This window comes from Malus domestica, chromosome 07, assembly GCF_042453785.1.
Source record: "Malus domestica chromosome 07, GDT2T_hap1".
In the NCBI taxonomy this organism is placed as follows: domain Eukaryota; kingdom Viridiplantae; phylum Streptophyta; class Magnoliopsida; order Rosales; family Rosaceae; genus Malus; species Malus domestica.
Genome location: NC_091667.1, coordinates 1,498,203 through 1,519,123, shown reverse-complemented (window position 1 = coordinate 1,519,123; position 20,921 = coordinate 1,498,203). Strand labels below are relative to the sequence as shown.

The 20,921-nt window shown below is 34.7% G+C and overlaps 2 protein-coding genes across 3 annotated transcripts; both read right to left on the bottom strand.

Moving 5' to 3' along the window:
* Window positions 1–908: 908 nt before the first annotated feature.
* Window positions 909–6,810, bottom strand: LOC103438407 (putative disease resistance protein RGA3). 2 transcript variants are annotated; one of them, XR_003774645.2, is made up of 3 exons: window positions 6,402–6,810; window positions 1,349–4,327; window positions 909–1,220 (listed from the first exon to the last, which is right to left on the bottom strand). XR_003774645.2 is itself a non-coding variant. In XM_029105035.2 (2 exons), exons 1-2 carry the CDS (start codon window positions 6,690–6,692, stop codon window positions 1,469–1,471), a joined length of 3,150 nt encoding a protein of 1,049 aa, XP_028960868.1. In that variant the 5' UTR covers window positions 6,693–6,810; the 3' UTR covers window positions 909–1,468. The 2 variants fall into 2 exon arrangements, 1 of the variants encoding a protein (XP_028960868.1); XM_029105035.2 differs by having other exon boundaries at window positions 909–4,327.
* Window positions 6,811–12,930: 6,120 nt separating this feature from the next.
* On the bottom strand, window positions 12,931–13,518 carry LOC103415610 (peptidyl-prolyl cis-trans isomerase FKBP42-like; the record flags this gene model as incomplete). Its single annotated transcript, XM_070825068.1, has 3 exons — window positions 13,327–13,518; window positions 13,074–13,199; window positions 12,931–12,960 (listed from the first exon to the last, which is right to left on the bottom strand). Coding segments are annotated over exons 1-3 (330 nt in total), but the record flags the coding sequence as incomplete, so codon positions are not given.
* Window positions 13,519–20,921: the final 7,403 nt, after the last annotated feature.

The window sequence follows — 20,921 nt, the reverse complement described above, 5'->3', positions numbered from 1 at the left end:
GAATTTGAATACAAAATGAATTCATTTGATAGAAAATCGTTGGCAACAGAAATTACCTGATGAATTTGACGCGCAACTACGACATTCTAGCAACATTTCGTGAATTTGAGAAGCGAGCTGTGCAAGTTCAGTTCCATTTTGTTTACTTAATTTTCTGTGTTTTTTCTTTTGCTGTTTGGATTTAGGAGCTAAAACATTTTTCATTTGCAATATGTTTAGGTGGATGATGCTATCTTTTGCAACTTCAGACATTTCAAGCGTGGCTTTGGGATTCTACAACTGTGAGAATACACTCTTTACCGGGTTTGAGGATTATCATGGTGCTTATGGTTTGAGTTAGGTGTTTGAATTAAATAACTTTGGGTGTAACCATTCTGTTATATCAGTAAGTTTGTTTTAGGTATCTTATGGTTTTAGAATTGCCTGTGTACAAAGGTTATCATGGCAGCGAGATCATGTTGCTCTGGGAAGCTCTTTTGACGGTCGCCCTTGTCGGAGGTCAGTCTCTTCCTCTGCTTCCACTCCACTCCACTCCATCCATTTTATTTTTTATTTTTGTTTATAGAGAGAGGACTTAGAAAACACAACAAATATTTTTGTTTTGTAATGGTTGTCTTGAATTTCCTTTTGACTAAACAAAACATAATCAGTTTATTTGCTTTACTGAGAATGTAGCGTTTATTGTGATTAGTTTCGGGTTTTGGAGCAGATATTTGTGTCAGGAGCCGCATCCAGAGTAGATTTTGGAGTTCCTTCGGTCTTAGAATATTTGGTTACTTCAGTGCATTGACAATTAATAGACGTCATTTTCTTTTATCATTGTTTGTGTATAATTATGCGACTTGTATGTTATAACGTGAGAAAGGTGATTCCACTTCCAATACATCAACAAATATTAAAAAGAAATATTTAAAGAGGGCTGGAACCCAGTCGAAGCTGGGGGGCTAGGCCCTCACGCCCATATTATATTATTTAAAAAGAAAACATACAGCAGGGGGGCATAGTATCTAAACCCTAACGATCAAAAGCAAAATCGTATACAACCACTCTAAGTAGTCAACATAGTCATCACATATTGAATTCAAAGGGTTGACGCCCCATTCACTGCATATAAGACTACATAATAGAAAAGAACGAAATTAAAAAAAAATACTTGGAAGTTAGTGGGTGAGAAAGCAAAACTGTGGACGACGAAATTTTCGATCCACATGGTATGTCATCTGAAAAAAGAAAAGAAATGCTGGTGATGATGAAAGAAGAACAAAATTAAGAAACGAGAATGGCATTTGAACATTTCATAGTTTATTGAATTAGGCAAGTGTAAATTCAAACAAGTTAGAAAACACACCTGAACCAATTGAATGTCTGGAATGTGAGCAATCTTAGGCCAGTCCTTACCTGTTTCTTTCTTGCATGTTTAACTTAACATGGGGCAGTCCCAAATTTGCAATGTATTTAAACAGCGAAGTCAACGAATCCCTTCAGGCAGTGATGCCAAATTTGGGCAATCTTTAATCGTAAGCCTTTGGAGTGATGTGAGGCCGGCGATCCCTTCTGGTAGTGCTGCCAAGTTTGGGCAATCTTCAATCGTAAGCGATTGGAGTGCTGTGAGGCCGACGATCCCTTCTGGTAATGCTGCCAAGTTTGGGCAATCTTCAATCGTAAGCGATTGGAGTGCTGTGAGGCTGGCGATCCCTTCTGGCAGTGATGCCAAATTTGGGCAATGTTGAATGGAAAACGATTGGAGTGATATGAGGTTCCCCATCCCTTCCGACGATATACATTCCAAATCCTCAATTCGATAAAGTGTCAGATGTGTTAATTTGGAGAGATGAGGGGAAGAAGAAGAGACAGAAACATCAATACCAACATCATGTGTAATATCAGATGCTCCTCTAACAAGGGAGGGAACAACCTTCGAGCTGGTTTGATCGAGAAGTATTGCAACCACATTCGGATACAGGGGCATGGAAGTTAGATTAGGACAAGACATGATAGTCAATTCAGAAAGACAGGGAAAAGAAGAAGCACTGTCATGAGTGTGCGCCCTCCACCATCCCTTCAGAACAGGGCAGCTTTCTAAGCAGAGGTACTCCAGGGAGGGAAAGAATGACATCCTCATCATCTCATCACTCTTACTATTACTGCTCTCATTCGCTGATATGTACTCCAACTTCTTCAACCTTGAAAGTACAAGAATCTTAAGGGAAGGCAAATTATCCAAGGGTGGAAGATGTTGGCATCTCTCACAGGAAACCAATGTGAGATGAACAATATTAATGAGAGAAGAAAACCAACTCGCAAACCTCACACCACCATAATCAGACACGAACAACTGTTTTAGATTAGAATGGGGTTGCAATGCTTCCATTGACATTATAATATCCTCCTCATCAACCGCGTTCACATCGTCTCCCTTTTTCCAGAATAAACCCAACGAATGGAGATGCTGTTTCTCCTTCAGTAATGCACCACCATTTGACTCCGACATCACATCTTTCTCGTGCCTCAAATTGGAAATAAATAATTGTCCCCTTAATTCCTTAAGCCTCCCCAGTTCACCAAGACTAGCACTGTCTCTCAACATGGAATTGTTTTCGCTCAAAACAAAATTATTCAATGTACGAAGACCAGTCAGCTCACCCAATCCACGTGGCATTCGAGTCAACTTCCAACAGCCTTCCAAGATGAGATGCCTTAAGTTGATCATTTTTTTAATGTTTCTAGGCAATTCCACAAGTTTACTACAGCCTGTGAGATCTAGTGTTTCCAAATTCGAAAGTCCAACTATCCAATCCGGAAGTCTCTCCATGGGATTATCACAAAGATCAAGATACCTCAAATGTTTCACTTTTTTAAGACAATTAGGTAATGTTATAATTCCTAATCTGTTGAGACTCAACATACGCAATGACTTGAAATTTGAAACAATTGTAGCACAAAATGAATTACATAATGACCCATCTTTATCAATCGAATACTCTTGGCAAGGAAGAAGAAAAGTTCGTATCCTTTTTGCATTTAGCAAAGAAGTTGGAACTTCCCATTCCAACGGATCAACCTTAAAATTGAAAGACACATGATGAAGCTTTTCATGAAAATTCTTTTGGTTAAGATCAACTACGGCGCTTCCAACCCCCGACACTAAGATTGCAAGTTCATTCATGAGATCGTGCATTTTACAACTTTCTATTCTACCAGACTCGTCTTCTTCTTCTTCTTGAAAAAACGATCTACACAACAATTCCCTGTAATATCCAAACGCAACATCCTCCAAACACTCGTTTTCATCAGATGACTTAATGAACCCTTGCGCCACCCAAAGTCTAATCAATCTCTGTACAGAGATCTTATAATCAGGTGGGAACAAGCTACAATAAGCAAAACAATGTTTCAAATGTGATGGGAGCACATCATAACTTAGTTTAAGTGTTGGTAAAATATCATTTTCTTTCTGGCTTATTTTTGAAAGTTTCTTTTCTTTGAAATTCAACCATTCTATTTCGTGAAGTTTGGTGTGCAACATCCCACCTATCGTCCGAATAGCAAGTGGAACTCCCTGACATTTTCTTGCAACCTCCGTCCCAACTGTCTTAATTGTTGAATTTGTTGGCTCTTTTCCATCTTTAAAAGCCATTTTCTTAAATAAATACCAACTTTGCTCTTTATTCAAACCCCTTAAGGTGTATGGTTTAGCTGTGTCTGATATTGTCGCAACGGTTTCACTGCGAGTGGTAATTAGTATTCTACTACCTTTTCCACCACACATTAACAAGTACTTCAAGCTAAGCCATTTCTCCTGATCCTCATTCCACACATCATCCAACACAAGTAGGTACTTCTTCCCATCTACTTTTTTTCTAAGATCATTTTGCAACTGCTCTATCCCATTATGTTCGGATTGAAGGATTTTCTTTACAACTTTATCCAACTCAAATACGTTAGAGACACATGTCCATATTTTCAACTCAAAATGATTTTGAATCTCCTCATCGTTGAATATCAGTTGGGCAAGTGCAGTTTTCCCCAATCCTCCAAATCCAACTATGGAAATGGTTGACACATTCTCAGTTGAGATGGGATCCAACAAAAGTTGGATTATTGCCTTTTTATCTTCATCTCTCCCTATAATAATATTTTCCTTAGGGATAAATGAGTGAGTGACCCTCTCTCTCATTATAAATGGTGTATCTTCACGATTTACTTCTAAGGGTAGAGAGGTTCTACGAGATGCAACCTCAGTAAGCCTCTTGTTAATATCTTTTATCTTATGACCCATCTTTAGCCCAAAAACAAGTTGATTTGAGCTAGAAAAGAAAAGACGCACCTGTAAGAATTTGAGTGGACATAATCATTATTTAGATAGAATTGTATTAATTAAGTTATTAGAGTTTTGTAACGGTAGGTTATATGAAACATTCAAAACAATAATGTAGAAGATTTATTGCAGTTAGTTATGAGTTATTTAGAGATCTATTGTATTCCTAATAGGTGGATATCAATAAGCTTATGTGACTACAAAAAGGTTCTACGAGATTCAACAGCATGAAGCCTCTCGTCAATATCTTTTTAGTCAATAGACTTTGGATGCGATCCCTAATCACCAATATTGTTTGACTGAAACCTTATTAGTTTTATTTTTATTTTTTATCAATGTCCTTTGACTTTGTACATCTCATCATATTGCTATTAAAGTATTTCCATGTCAACTATCTATTTTTGAAATTCCTTAATTTATGAACCTCAAATTTTATAATAATTATTCTATATGAAACCAACAAAACAATAATCTACTGATAATCAAGCGGGTACACTCTAAACACATTAAAACCATGAATCAAGCGGGTGCATTCTAAACACATAAAAAAGTATAAAAATAGTAAAATTTGAAACCACCACAACATTAATCTACTAATAATCAAGTGGGTAAATTCTAAACTCATAGAAAACATGAGACTAAAAAATCAACTCATATATATGGGAGACAATTGCAATTGTACCTATCACAGTGATACGGATGATATAATAGTAGTTACTTGTTAAAAGAATGTACCCATACAGTTGCAAACATAAATTATGGTACAATTCCAACATCCTCCCAAAAGAAAATTGTTTTGATATGTGTATACCCCTAATATTTTTTTATAAAAAGAATGTACCCATATAATTAGATGAGTACAATTATACGTAATTATAAATTTCAAAAGAATGTACCCAATTCGATTGAAAAAAAGGGTTTCCATATGCGTTCTAGCAAATAAAATGTACCCATGATTATGATAAAAGATGGATTAAATCCAGTCAAAAGAAAAATGAGATGAAACTATTGGAACGTATAAAAATTCACATTTAAATATCAAATTAAAAGGATGTTAGGGATATCTAGCTGCAATAAAATCCCTTAAATTATGTAAATAATCAATTATCCTCAACAGAAATGACATAAAAGGAAATGAATACATGAGTTTTTTTAAATAAAGAAAAGGAAAATCATGGAGTTTGATTAACTTTAAGAATTTGATGTGGACACAAGTCAAAGGACTTCAATAAAAAATTTAAAACCAATAATGTTTCAATCAATAAACAATTAAACATTGGTGACTTGGACTCGGATCCTAATTATTCCCAAAAAAAGAAAGTGTATCCATATGCGTTCTAGGAAATATAATGTACGTACCCATGATTATGATAAAAGATGGATTAAATTCAGTCAAAAGAAAAACGAGATGAAACTATTGGAACGTATAAAAATTCATTTTTAAATTTCAAATTAAAAGGATGTTAGGGATATCTAGTTGCAATAAAATCCCTTAAATTATGTGCATAATCAATTATCCTAAACTGAAATGACATAAAAGGAAATGAATAATGAGTTTTTTTTAATAAAAAGGAAAATTTGACATAAAATTTGATTAATTTTAAGAATTTGATGTGGGCATAAGTCAAAGGACTTCAATAAAAAATTTAAAACCAATAATGTTTCAATTAATAAACATTGGTGATTAGGGATCGGATCCTAATTATTCATATCTTTTATCTTATGATCCATCTTTAGCCCAAAAACAAGTTGATTTGAGCTAGAAAAGAAGATGCGCACATGCAAGAATTTGAGTAAACACAATCATTATTTCAATAGAACTGTATTATTAAGTTAATATAGTTTTGTAATGGTAAGTTATATGAAACATTCTAAACAATAATGTATAGGATTTATTGCAGTTAATTATGAGTTATTGAGAGACCTATTGTATTCCTAATAGGTGGATATCAATAGGCTCATGTGACTATAAAAAGGTTCTACTAGATGCAACTGCACTAAGCCACTTGTTAATATCTTTTATCTTATGACACATCTTTAGCCCAAAAGCAAGTTGATTTGAGCAAGAGAAGAACATGCGTACCTTTTTTAACACCTTAGTATTACGTCTCCGCTGAACTTCAGTATTAAACTCATCCAACACGTCATCGGCTTCATAAACTGCATCTTCTACGCATTCCAGCCACAGTTTGACTTCATTGTTGGCTTGCTTTTGCTCAGCGTCAAGAAGAACAGCTTGGAATCCGGCAACTGTCTCCTTGAGCTTTTGGAACTCATCTTGGACACCCCAAATCAATCCAATCTCTTGGAAAGCAAGGGAGCCTAGCCTTCCGATGATCCCTTCTGCAATGTTGAAAAGAACTCCTTCCGCCATTTCTTGTATTCAGGACAAGGTAAAACACAAATGAAGTGAATTAAAGTAGAAGCTTGTAACCGAGAATATGGTTTTGCGTAGTGAAAGATGGCTCCTTCTGCTAGTCTTTATATGCCCCTCTCATCCAACCACTCATGCAGCATTCTGTGGATAAAAACAAAAGAATTGTCACTATATTATTAATGCCGGCTTGGTGGGTGAAACATTAAAATAATTTGACCAGAACCAACGCCACCGACAATTTATTATGAATTAATAGTTTCATCCAACCACTCATACATCATCATTCCATGCATAAAATAAAGAGGAGAAGCTGGAATAATAATGGGAATTTTTGAAATAAGTAGGATATTCATTAAAGAGGAGAATACGTACAAAGTAAGAGGATAGTGTGCATAAAAGAGATTCGATAACAAATCTTGCCGGGGAATTCAACCCGGTCGAAGGAAAAAGAATGTCTCGCACAAACAACTTAACTATAGTTAGCTATCCGCAAAAAGCATTAAAGTTACATCAATATCAACTAAGATTGCGATGGGAATTATTATTAGCACTTGAAAATTTTCATTTTGTACTTTAATTTTTTTTATAATTATAAAGAAAAACACACTCGTGAAAAGTGTAAAAGAAAATTTTTGGAGTGCTAATAACAGTTCCCATAATAATAAACAACAAAACGAACATGTATGAAAAAAGTTAACTTTTTTAAATCCATTTGCAATTTCATCGGTCTCCAATACCAAATTATTTATGGGAAAATTTATTTAAACTCATATAACCTCACTTTACACCTAATTTAAATATTAAATGTGAATTGTCTTTTTACCCTATTGTGTAAATTACCTTTGACTAAAAAAAAAAATGTGTAAAGTACTATCAAGTACAAAAAACTACCTCAATTATTGGTGTCATGACACTTTCATACCTCATCTTTTAAAATTGACAATGTCATACCTCATCTTACGAATTTGTGACAATGTCAGACCTCCGTCAGTTTTTCTGTTAATTTCTCTGTTAAATGCTGACGTGGCCCGACACGTGTCCCACCCACTAATCCAACTGGATTAAAAAATAATAAAATATATTTTTAATAATTAAATATTCAAAAATTAAAAATTAAAAAACTAAAAAAAAATGGCCTAAAGGGATGTTGGGACCCCTCTCTCTCCTCTCTCTCTTCTCTCTCTCATCTCCCTCTCTATGCACCTTTATCCCCTCACCATTTCTTCCCTTTCCCGTCTTCCCCTAACCCCAACCCAAAACCAGAACCACCCCAAACCCAAATCCCACCCGCCCCAACATCTCCCCCTCCCACCACTGCCATTTGCTGCAAAAGCTCTTACAATACATGTTGCTACACCCAAACCCACCACCCCTACCCGCCACCGCCACCGCCACCAGCCACAGACCCACTTCTCCAAGCTCTCGCTATGGAGCTCTGCCTTAGCGCCTCGCTCGACCAGGTCCACCCCCTGCAACCCATAATGAAGAAGAAGAAGAGGAAGAAGGAAAAAAAAATGTTGTAACCCATAAAGAAGAAGGAGGAGGAAAAAGAAGAAGAGGAAGAAGGGAAAAAAAAACGCTGCAACCCAGAAAGAAGAAGGAGGAGGAAGAAGAAGAGAAGAGGAATAAGAAGAAAAAAAAAACGTTGCAACCCAGAAAGAAGGAGGAGGAGGAAGAAGAAGAAAAAAAACACTGCAACCCAGAACGAAGGAGGAAGAAGAAGAAAAAAAAAACAAACAAACAACCCAGAAAGAAGAAGGAGAAGGAAGAAAAAGAAGAGGAAGAAAAAGAAAAAGAAAAAGAAAAAAAAATGGCTACAGAAAGAAGGAGGAAGAAAGAGGAGAGAGAGAGAGAGAGAGAAAAAAAAAAAGGGTTGGTGCTGCGGGTGGAAGGGAAGGCCGGATCTTAGGCCATTTTTTAAATTTTTTTTTAGTTTTTTAATTTTTAATTTTTTTAATTTTTGAATATTTAATTATTAAAAATATATTTTATTATTTTTTAATCCAGTTGGATTAGTGAGTGGGACACGTGTCGGGCCACGTTAGCATTTAACAAAGAAATTAACAGAAAAACTAACGGGGGTCTGACATTGTCACAAATTCCTAAGATGAGGTATGACATTGTCAATTTTAAAAGATGAGGTATGAAAGTGTCGTGACATCAATAGTTGAGATAGTTTTTTGTACTTTACCCATCTAAAATTTATCAATAAACCCACAGCTAACAATTAAATCTTACCATCACATAATTTTTCTCTAACGATCTATTTGGCTAAAATCCTAAGACGCTTATCAAGTTCTTTTTGATGGATGAATGGTGATTTAAAAATTTTGGATCTTACCAATAAGGATGAATCAATTTATGCAAGTTTTTTTTTTTTTTTTTTTTGGTTTCACAGTTCGAGTGATGACCAAGTTGGGCCGCTTAAACTTTTCGTTCCATCTTGCGCCCCAACTTGCTCATGGAAGCATAACAAGTGGCCGAAAAGGGTGTTACCAAGTTTTTACAACATTGGTAATAGCCCACTCCATGGAACTTAACCTCAATAGACCAAGCTTTTCCAACATGGTAATCGCATAAAGGACTTTATGCCATCCTCCCGTAAACCCTAAGGGTGCGTTTGTTATATCGGACTATTCCGAACTAGACTAGTTGCAGAGACTAAGCTGGACTGACTTAGACTAGACTAAGTTGGACTAGCTTAGTGAAGCGTTTGGTGCAGTGTCGAACTAAGAAGCAGGATAATTAAAACAATACTTTTACCAGTTTGATGTTTGCTTAGATTAGGACTACATTATTGTTCTATTTTAATTACTTTTTATATTAAAGATATTATTAAAATTAATAATATTGGATTAGAGTGAGACTCAATAAAAAAATAAAAACCAAATTTTCTTGCCAATGAAAGAAACATACATGATTCAGGATACGTTTGTTGTACCGGACTATCTCGGATTAGACTAACTTTCGAGACTAAGTTAGCCTAACTTGGCTTAGACTAAGCTGGATAAGAATAGTGGAGTGTTTAGAGTTCAAATACTTCTTTTGTCATTCATTAATTCATTTTACTATTATTAATACACATTTTTTATCTTAAAAAAAAAACAAAACAAAATACAACTATTTTTATTTGACTCTCTTTCTCTCCACCCCCCTCCCCCCTGCGTCTCCCTGCGTCTTCCTCCCTGTCTCTCTCTTTTCTTCATTCATTTGCTTTGGTTCTTCACGCCCAGATTCGCTCCTAGTAAAACTCAAACCAGAAAAAAAAAACCCACATTTTTTCTTCTTTGCATTTGCTTTCTCTTGAATTCAAACCTATATTTTTCTTCTTTTAATTTACTAACTTTCTCTTCAAATCAAACCCAGAAAAATCCCCATTTTTTTTTAAATTTGCAGAGGCTTTGTCGGATCGTCGGATCTGCAAATTCATTTCAATTGACCTCACGAAATCAACTTCAATCAATATTGCAGAAGAAAGAGACAAACTTGCTGGCGCATCTTCCGGGCGAAGCTCTTGGCAAACTCGAGTAGGGCGCGACGGTTGGTGCGGGATCTAAAAGAAGAAGCAAGTTGAGGAAGACAAAGACAAAGTGAGTTGAGGAAGACGAAGACTAAGCAGACGAAGCGAAGCGATGGTCTTAGCAATCCCATCCTTTTTGGGCGGTCTCGCTAAGACCGGTTAGTGAAGAGTGTAGTCGGCACGAGTCCGACGTAGTCCCATTAAACACAATCCTGGCTCGCACCAAACACGGGATTAATATTCTTAGTAAGCCAGTCCAATCCAGTGATACTTAGTGAGTGCAAACAAACACGCCCTAAAATGATAAATTAATTCCTACTAATTTTTATTTATTTTGATTTCGTTCTTGACTTCTATTAAATCATGAAGAATTGAAAGGTAAGACGATGGACCTGTAATGTCATTAGAGGGAGGCAACATTAGAGCAAATAACTTTTTTTGGCTTTTTAGCCAAAATGGTCCCTGATATTTGCATAACTCATCATTTTGGTTCTTGAGATTTGAAATCAATAGAAGTGGTCCCTAAGTTTGTCCACCATCAATCATTTTAGTCATTCCTTGAAAAATTAAGGACCAAATGACAAAAATACCCTCAATTTAATAAACAATGGGCCAAAATGATTTCACAAAAATTGAGGGTCTTTTTGTCATTTTATCTTTATTTAATAGAGATTTTTAAAGGAATAACCAAAATGATTGATAGTGGACAAACTCAGAGACCACTTCTATTGATTTCAAATGTCAGGGATCAAAGTGAAGGGTTATGCAAATCTCAGAAACCATTTTGGCTAAAAAGCCTTCTTTTTTTTAAGTTTGTATTTGAAATGATGGCTGGATACAATGAAATTATTTTTGCAACACCAACTTTTATTCCTGAACTAATTGATATCTCACTATAACTAAGCAATGCCTCATGACCAAAACTAATCAACAAGCTGCTTCTCTTACATGTGGATGTTGTGAATGTTAGATTCTGTATTTTTAGGTGTTTTAGGGTGGTTTATGCTGCAATAAACTTCAACAAGGAATTGAAATGAGAAATTGCAGCGATCAATGGAGAGTGAGAGACGTTGAAGACGACGGAGTAGTTACTCCACTTCCTTAATTCTCGGTGAAGGAATTCAAGCATCAAATGGGTGTGAGAGGCTATAAGCATATAGCCGTTGGACCTCCACCACTACCAGACAAACAAAATTAAACATGTGCAATGCACATGGGTCAATTAAGTGAGTGATCGGTAGATGCTACTCATCATGACCCTTTCTAATCTTGGTCGTTCATTTACAAAGCATTACAACTGAAATATAAAGCTTCCTAAATGGATCAAGCATCCTTTTTCTTCATGAACATGGCTACAAAGCTTATTAGACATCAACACTCCCTCCTAAGCTTGCAGCTGATTTTACTCCGAGCATTGCTTTGAAATACAAGAACTTGTCAATCGGTAGAGCCTTTGTAAGAATGTCTGCCATTTGTAAATATAAATGGAAAAGGGAAAATGTGAGTTCTTTTATTTTTTTTAAATGAGAGATGCTATGATAACATGTAGGTAAAGTTTGAAAAAAAAACATCAACACTTAGTTTGTATGAAATTCCATTACAGCCCCAGATTCTACCCATTATAGATTACCCCTAGACTTTAATCTGATCACCGTATCTTCGTCCCCGGCTAAATGAGTGAACCTTCAGGGTCACATTTCATAGTCTTGTTTATTAGCAAGTTCAATACACAAATTTCTTCATTTATCATACAATTCAAGAGCTTAAGTTCTTTGACTACTCAGCTTTATGCCTGTCGCGCCTGAAGAGACGATAGATCAACGACAACAGCCAGTGCCAAAAGATGATCAACCAATTATCCCGTTTGGGTTTAGGTTCTGGGGTTGGTCCGAAAATTCCCTTGTAGATTTCTTTTTGTTTCTGATAAACAGCCTTGTCGTGTTCAATAAGCAGACGTAACTCTCTTGCAATAGCTTTGTCTTGAGGTGCAAATTTGTGCGCCTTTAGAAAGTCTTCCCGCGCCGCATCTGTCTGCCCAAGCTCTGCTCTGGCTTTTCCTCGCCTAAATAGCGCTTTGACGTTGTTTTCATCCTCTGCCAGTATCTGCGAGCATTCACTTGTCCAATTACAGTTCACAGTTGCATTGACAATTTAAGGGTATTCATGAAAGGTAAATATCTGCCAACTCCAAGCGACGCAGAAAAATCAATTAATAGAGGTTAGTTGCATTGACAATTTATGGGTATTCATGAAAATGGTAAATATCACCCGACTCCGTACGATGCAGAAAAATCAATTATTAGACGTTAGTTGCATTGAAAATTTTAAAGTTATAACAGCCATATAGTTTGAACAACAGGATAAGCATGGACAGTAACATACTACAGAGATCACAAGAGTCGCATGGGACCTAAAATTCGATTATTGACTGAAGAATGGTGCCAGTGAGCCTACAAATATTTCACTGGTCCATAATAAGAGCATTTTCATTTTCTACGGCAATCCAAAATGGCAGGTTAAAGTGAACGAACATTCAAACTTTTTGGGATGCAGTTATGCTCCCAAATAAGCCTACAAACCCAACTTTCTAGTATCTAATGATGAATAGCACAATTGCTGAACACATGAAATTAGATGACTTTCTTGTGATAGCATTATACTTACAATACTGCATTGTCCAATGGCTTCTTCATAATGCATGAGCTTTATAAAAAACATGAAGTCGTCACCCATATATGCTATAGCCTGAGAAAACCCACCAGAATCTTGTCAGATAGGAAATATAAAAAACAGACTGTACAACTCAAAAGCTCATCAGCCATAAGTAATAACATATGTAAGAATTACAAGTGCGTAACCATTTCATACTGTTGCATTGCCTCCTCTAGTTTTTCCTCTTTAAATAAAGCATTTCCATCCATCTTTCTTCTATCTGCTGCTGCTCCAATCCTTTCCTCCACAGTCATGTCACTACGAGCTTTCCCCTATGAAAGGCAGAACCCACAAATATACATGTTACTATATTACTGAAGCAAATCCCTGGAAAAGAGATTCTGAAACTTCCATTGGTAACTACTTGGGAAGACATTTGAACGCAAGTGAGCAACTTACTTCTTTGGTTTCAACAAATCCAATAAGCTCAACTTCATATGATATATCTGCCAATGGTGGAACATTTGGAAAAGAAAAGCTCTCTTCTTTCCCATACCCTAACTCCCAGCCTACATGTAATAGGGCCCGCTCTCCAGACTTCATGCTGGACACCCCAAGAGCCAAGCCAGTCATTTCTTTTTTCTCTGTTGCAGTAACAAAAATACACTACTAATAACAAGTCCATTGCATTTAATACCACTACATAATGCTTAAATGCTTATGGACCCAAGTCATCTGAAATGATAAGTAATTACTGAGAATAAAAGCAATAAAGAAATCACTAAACTAATTGCAGACTGAACAAGGAACATGCCAGAACTCGTTTGTATATATTTTGTATATATCAAAAGAAACAGACTCCTCGGCAAGGCTAATACCTTTTCCTAAAATCATTTCAAGTGGTCGTTGTGTAAGGTTGTGAATGACAATGAATGATGTATTGGATTACTTATGTTGTAGGCCACTTGTTTATTGAGTTGTTAACAACTTAAGTAATCTGATAGTCCAAATGAAATAAGGATTATGGAGTCTTATCCTTTGCAATTGACCTAAAAGAAATCTGATGGATTTCACTACAAAGATACAGTATCATGGTGGGACTTAAACACTTAAGTGATAGGGTTCGACTTTCACAACCAATAATAGACTGGTTATGATTAAACCCTAATAATATAAATACTATGGTTAAGTCCCTGCTTCCATACGCTTAATCTCTCAAAATACGCTAAACCCTATTCACAGCAGAGAGATATTATTGAAGTACTGGAAGTAGAAGACAACCTAGAAATTTGCAATGTCTTCCGTATTCTACAGATAAGTTTAATATAATTAGTTAATTTCTATTTTATATTGATTTGATTTATTTGTGATCCTAATGTCTTGTTGTTGTGATTTCAGAATATGTCTAACATGTGGTATCAGAGCCGCACAACAAGCTTAGGGTCCGATATAAAGGTATAAGCAAATTTGTTTATAGAAGACTGATTCAATTGTTTGTTCCATGGCGACTCCATCAGAGCCACCCAACGTGGCTAGGGTTCTTTATTTTTACTAAAGGAACTGAGGTATATATTTGATTCTGGTTAAATTAATGCTTCCGCTATACTCTAACCAATTCTTCTGCAATTTCTTTTACACTCAATTGCATGATTAATTTTTCATGGTATTCTTCGAGTTGTGTTTGTTACATTTATGCAGAGAATTACATCCATTCAGAGTAATGAAAACACTTGGATGATCTTGGTTAAATGCTTCCGCAATCTTGAATGAGTTTGTTGTAAACTTGCTGCATATTTCGCACGCATCAAAACTGGTACTTTGCATATTGGCTAATTGCTTCCATCAGAATGGCATCAAATAGAAGGAGTATCAGACTTCAACAAATGAAGTAAAACTTTAGGAATCAATATCATTTATCTATCACTAAACGACTTGACAGATAAATCGATGATTGATTTTATTTTGGATGAACCATGTGAGTGTTTGCTTAATGGTTCTTGGTTAGAGGTTCAACTAATTAACATAAGCTTGAGACTCAAATATTTTTCCGGCGGTTTTTGGCTCTATTTTTCTCAGGTTTCTTTGTCTCCTATAAACCCTAAAATTATATATATATATATATATATATATATATATATATATATATATATATATATATATATACATACATACATATATATTGGTTCGACTAATTGATATGATTCTGGTGTTTTTTCTTGTTTCCGCTTATTGCCATATAAACTAGCCTTTAAATTTTTAAATTTGGTAAGTTTGCTTGTATTCATATTATTTTGAGTTGATGGATCAAATTAACCTTATGGATACTGGTTTCCTAGGTGAGCCATCATAGAAGATTTTATCGGCTTTCATGCTTGCAAATTTTGAGTTACAATTGTTAATTAACATGTTATAAAAGGCATTCCCAATCTGTTTGTTTTCGATGAACCGATACTGGTGAAACTATTTGCAACTTATGTATACATAAACAAATTATTGTATTATGAAGGATTGCTTGCTGTCATAATTTTGATGTGTGGTTAATTACATTATTATGAATTGCTTTCAGTCGGTTCGTATTGGGGTTTTCAATTTTTTAATAAATTGATTCATTGTGGTGTGAATTATTTCTTGCTAAAATTTTGTCAAAATTAATCATGCTAAATTATAGTCCTTCCAAACTATAATATTATAGGGGTATGACTCCATTAAAGTCTCATTAAAAGGAAACCCATTCATGTCGATAACCTGGGCTTGATAGACTTCCATAACTCCAAATATTTTGAAATTCGGTTATGTCGTAATATTAAATGGATTGTATATACAGAAAAATTTTCGTTCCTTTTTTTTTTTTTTTTTTTTTGTACAAGAAATGCATTTATGGTAAATTGTTTTTAAGTGTGATACTATGTTACTGGAATTTTGCAGCATAATATGTTTGTGATATTATTTTGATATACCTACGCAACTCCTAAATTCATGGAATTTTAGTATGATATGCATTGAGATGTCTTTTTTAAAGAAGAAAATTTTCACGAGCATTTGTTTGAAAATGAATTATTGGTGAATTTTTAATCTCGAGGCTGTACTGCAGAATTTATGGAGTTTCTGCAGCACATTCCATTTAGATTTTATGTTTAGCTCACTTGTAAAATCGAACAAACTATGGAATTTTGAGTGATAGTAAATATATATGTCTACTCATTTCTAGAAATTTTCATGCACATTGGAGGAAGATTGAAGTTTTGGTGAATTATTTAATCTCGGGTATGTTTTGCAGAATTTCTGTTGTTTCAGCAGCACAACTTACTTCGATTTTGTTTTTAGTACACTTGTAAAATCTCAAAAATTATGAAATTTTGGGAATTAACAGTTTTGTATGTTTTCTTTATGTCTGAAAATTTTCATGCATATCGGATGAACAATGAATATTTTGTGAATTTGTAATCTCAGGTCTGTACTGAACATTTTCTGCAGTTTCTGCAGCACCTCTCTTTTCGAATTCATTTTTGGCTCGCTTAAAAATTTTAAAAATCATGAAATTTTGTGAAATAGTAGTCATATATGTCTAGTTCATACTAGAAAATTTTCAAGACAATCTAAAGAGAATTGAATTTTTTAGTAAATTTGCAAACTAAAGTAGTACTGCTGAATTTTGGTACTTCAAAACTAGTTTTCTTATGTGATATTGTTTCACTGATTTGTGCACATCTATTGCTACTGATTATTATACAAGGTTATGGTTCCAATATGTCCTTGTTTTATGCAAATTCTCAATACTAATGAATTTTATAGACAACACTGATTAAATTTTGATTTAAAAGATGTATTGGTTTGTTTTGTTTAAACCAATGTTTTGTTTGGTCATCAATTCTAATTATGATGATAATTGTCTTTTGAGACAAAATTGGAAAGTGGCATCAGTTTACTAATTGATCATTTGGGTCTCTATCGAATAACTGAATAACCATGTTTCCTCTTTCGAGAACTCTATTGTTCAATGTCAAACAATGACATACTTTTTGTGTCTGATTGAATCTTTTGAGAATCATTGAATATCCAGAAAATGGTTATTTAATATTGTTCTAAAAGATTATTTTGAAAAATCAGAATTCTAATTTATATGGTGAATACTTTTGTCCCAATGGGAATTTCAGGAAATCACTCACCAATTATAAATTACTGTTACAGCAAATCATAAAATACTTTTAACATATGTTCATCTGGCCAAAGCTGTTGAAGCTATATGTATTTTGTGTATTTTATGTTTTGGCTAGCTATGCAAGTATTTTATTTGCATGATTAGTTTCTGCCCAAAGGTGTAACGATCATGCAATTTGCGTTTGGTTTGATCCTCCACAACTCGACTACTTCCATGATGAATCTTGAAGCATCGAGAATAAGTAGGTAAGTTTACCAATCTTTTGTCTTAATTTTCTCTGAGTTCTAAATTGGATTAAAATTATTGTTGAAAAATTGATGTTATTGAGATATCTAAGTGTTTATTTTAATCGAATTTGTTTTAGAATTAAAACATAAATTTTGAGTTTGGATTCTCTTATTAGGTTTCATTTTAATTTATGACCTAATCATTAACACATATGTGAGTCTTCTCTCTTACACTAAAATAAAATAAAATTTGTAGTAATTGCATAAGTTATGGAACTTTTAATTCGAACCTATTAAAAAATATATATATATATATATATATATATATATGTATTTGATCTTTATTGATTCAACTAGCCTATATTTTGTTATATGAAAATCACTTTCTCTAGTGTTTAATCTTGCAATTTTGAGTGTTTGCCCAAGTGGGAGAAATAATGTATTATGGGCTTCACACTCATCAATTTTGCATGCTTTTAATGGTCATAGTTTTGGTAGATAAAACGTACATTATCATACTTGTTTATATTTTATATATGCAACTAATCTTGCTAGAAATTCAAGAAGGGTTAATGAGTATATTCTGCTCAAAAGTGTTTTGCTTATTAATTCTTGTTTGTTGTTCAAGAAATTGGACTTGTGATTTATATGTTATTAAGGAATAATTAATCTGCTCAAAAGTGTTTTCTTATTCAGTACAACTATAAATCAATGTATAGTGAAACATGGAATTGACAAGATTGTATATACTTCATCTGCTCAAAAGTGTTGAAGCTATATAAGTTTACCCTTGTATTTTATGTTTTAGCTATGCAAACGTAATATAATTAGTTTCTGTCCAAAGATGATTCTGGAATTATATGCTTTTGATGCGATAAGAAAACATTTAGTTAAAGTTTTCTATTTCTGTCAAATGTTAGATGAACAAAACTAACCAAATGATTTTGTATAGTTTTTCAGTCATAAGAGTTACTTCCTACAGATATCTAGAATAAAGATGTTGAGCTCACAAATTTTATGTTCTAAATCCCATGACTAATGTTTTGCCAATGGGAGTACATGAAAGGTATCTGTTTCATTTTGTAGCCATTTACAAAGTTTTGTTTTACTCTCTTAATCAGTGGGAGTAATACTAATTTATCTATATAATTTTGTCTCTGTTAATCAGTGGGAGTAAGAGATTACCTTTTGTATTGAAAATTTGAAGTCTTAGTGGCTGATACTTTAAGAGTAAATTTGGTTTAAATTTTGTTCATAAGTTTTAATAAGAGGTCCTGATTTTGTAAACAGTATGTTGTATTTTACTTGTTCTCTTATTATATTCTAAATTGACAGAAAAGTTGGATTTTGTGACCAACGCTGTTGAGTTCTTTTGTGAACTACTTTTGTACTGAAATATATTTTTCATATTTTCAGTTCGACTATTATGAGCTAATGTTTTGAGTATTAGCTCTTGACACCATGACTTTGTTAGCAACAAAGTGCTTTAAGTTGAATGTGTATGTGATCTTGGAGTGCAAGGAACAGACCAAGTTGTTCTTTGTTTTCTTTGGTTCTGCATTCGATTCAAAGTGACAGGTTGCTAGGAAAGGTTATTGCATACTTATGAAGACTCAGTGATCACCATGAGTTCTTATTTTGTTAGGATGAATCATTGACATTCAAGTGGGAGAATGTAAGGTTGTGAATGACAATGAATGATGTATTGGATTACTTATGTTGTAGGCCACTTGTTTATTGAGTTGTTAACAACTTAAGTAATCTGATAGTCCAAATGAAATAAGGATTATGGAGTCTTATCCTTTGCAATTGACCTAAAAGAAATATGATGGATTTCACTACAAAGATACAGTATCATGGTGGGACTTAAACACTTAAGTGATAGGGTTCGACTTTCACAACCAATAATAGGCTGGTTATGATTAAACCCTAATAATATAAATACTATGGTTAAGTCCCTGCTTCCATACGCTTAATCTCTCAAAATACGCTAAACCCTATTCACAGCAGAGAGATATTATTGAAGTACTGGAAGTAGAAGACAACCTAGAAATTTGCAATGTCTTCCGTATTCTACAGATAAGTTTAATATAATTAGTTAATTTCTATTTTATATTGATTTGATTTATTTGTGATCCTAATGTCTTGTTGTTGTGATTTCAGAATATGTCTAACACGTTGTTCATCCCATGTGTCTCAAACTTGTGTCCTGTGCTTTTAGTCCATGCCCTGTAGTGCACTAACACACATATGCCAATCACTCAGTGACTGAAAAAACCAGAGGAAAAATTCACTGCCAAACCTTTCTACATGTATCTTAGGCATCCCTTTTATAAATCTTAATGCATGCAGAATTAATTCTCCTATACGCGTACACAACTCTGTGAACGTGGATGTTGTGTGTTTGTTTGCATGTCACAAGCTCATTCATGTCTTACTCCCATACTAACAAATACATGCACACATAACAATTATTGGATTTTCAACTAATGTACACAGCACAGCACTACCAAAAAGGAAACCACTTGACACTTACAGAAGCATGTTGAATATGTTGGATTATGTGGCCAAGTGGCCATATACTTTAGAATAAACAAACCAAAAGTGGACAAAATATTTCCTTGTTTTGGGGAGGAAAACATGGGTCTTGTCTAAAGTTTTTTGTGTTTTTTCTTTGGTCCATGTGAGAAGTCACGGGGTGACTTAATGAATTGTTAGCAGCAATTGCTGCTTGTGTGGTGATAAGAAGAAAACAGAGAGCGGAAGAAAATGAGAAATAGCTGCCGAGAGCAAGAGAGTTGCAGAGAGCCCAAACAGAAAGAAGAAGTTGATGCTTCATTTTGGTTAGTTTTCATCCACAAAAAATAGTTGTTGTAATAGCTTTGAGCTATATGTGTAGAGAAGAAATTATTTATTATATTTCTTTCTCTATTTGTTTCTTTGGTGTGTGAGAGCTATTGGGTGTATTGGGCTTATGGGTTGTGAGATTGCCAACACTTTGTAAACTCCCATTTGGTTGATAGTGGATTATTGGGTGAGCTCCTACTGCTCCGAGGACGTACTCCAGTTACACTGATTGTTGAGGAACCTCGTTAAAATCTTGGTGTTCTTTAATATTTTGTTCTTGCATTTCATTTGGTAAATTTCTTGTGGGTTAGCTTGAGTTGGTTCCAACGGGTTTGGTGTTATCCTAGCACAACAATTGGTATCAGAGCACTGGTTGCTCTTGGGTACTGTCTAGTTGCCAAAAGATGTCAGACGGGCAAGATGAAAATCCTTTTGGAAGCAGCTCCGGGTTTGCAAGAACTACGGTGCAAAATGCAAAGTTCGAAGTGGAAAAGTTTGATGGCACAAACAACTTCGGGATGTGGCAATGTGAGGTCAAAGATGTGTTGGCTCAACAAGATCTACTTGCCGCTTTGGGAGAGAAGCCGGAAGCTATGTCGAAGCCGGAATGGGAAAAATTAAATTTGTGGGCTTGCTCTTCAATTCGGTTGTGCCTTGCAAAAACTCAGAAGTATTTTGTGATGCGGGAGACATTGGCAAGTGTGTTGTGGCAAAAATTGGAAGACAAGTATATGACAAAGAGTGCAGAGAACCGGCTACACTTGAAGAAAAAGCTCTACCGCTTCCAATACAAAGAAGGTACAAAAATGATTAGACACCTT

Excerpts from the sequence above, each read along its gene's own strand:
- LOC103438407 (XM_029105035.2), bottom strand. The coding sequence starts at position 6,692 with ATGGCGGAAGGAGTTCTTTTCAACATTGCAGAAGGGATCATCGGAAGG. Across the intron at positions 4,328-6,401 it reads ATACTAAGGTGTTAAAAAAG|GTGCGTCTTTTCTTTTCTAG; the intron begins GTACGCATGTTC and ends AAATTCTTACAG.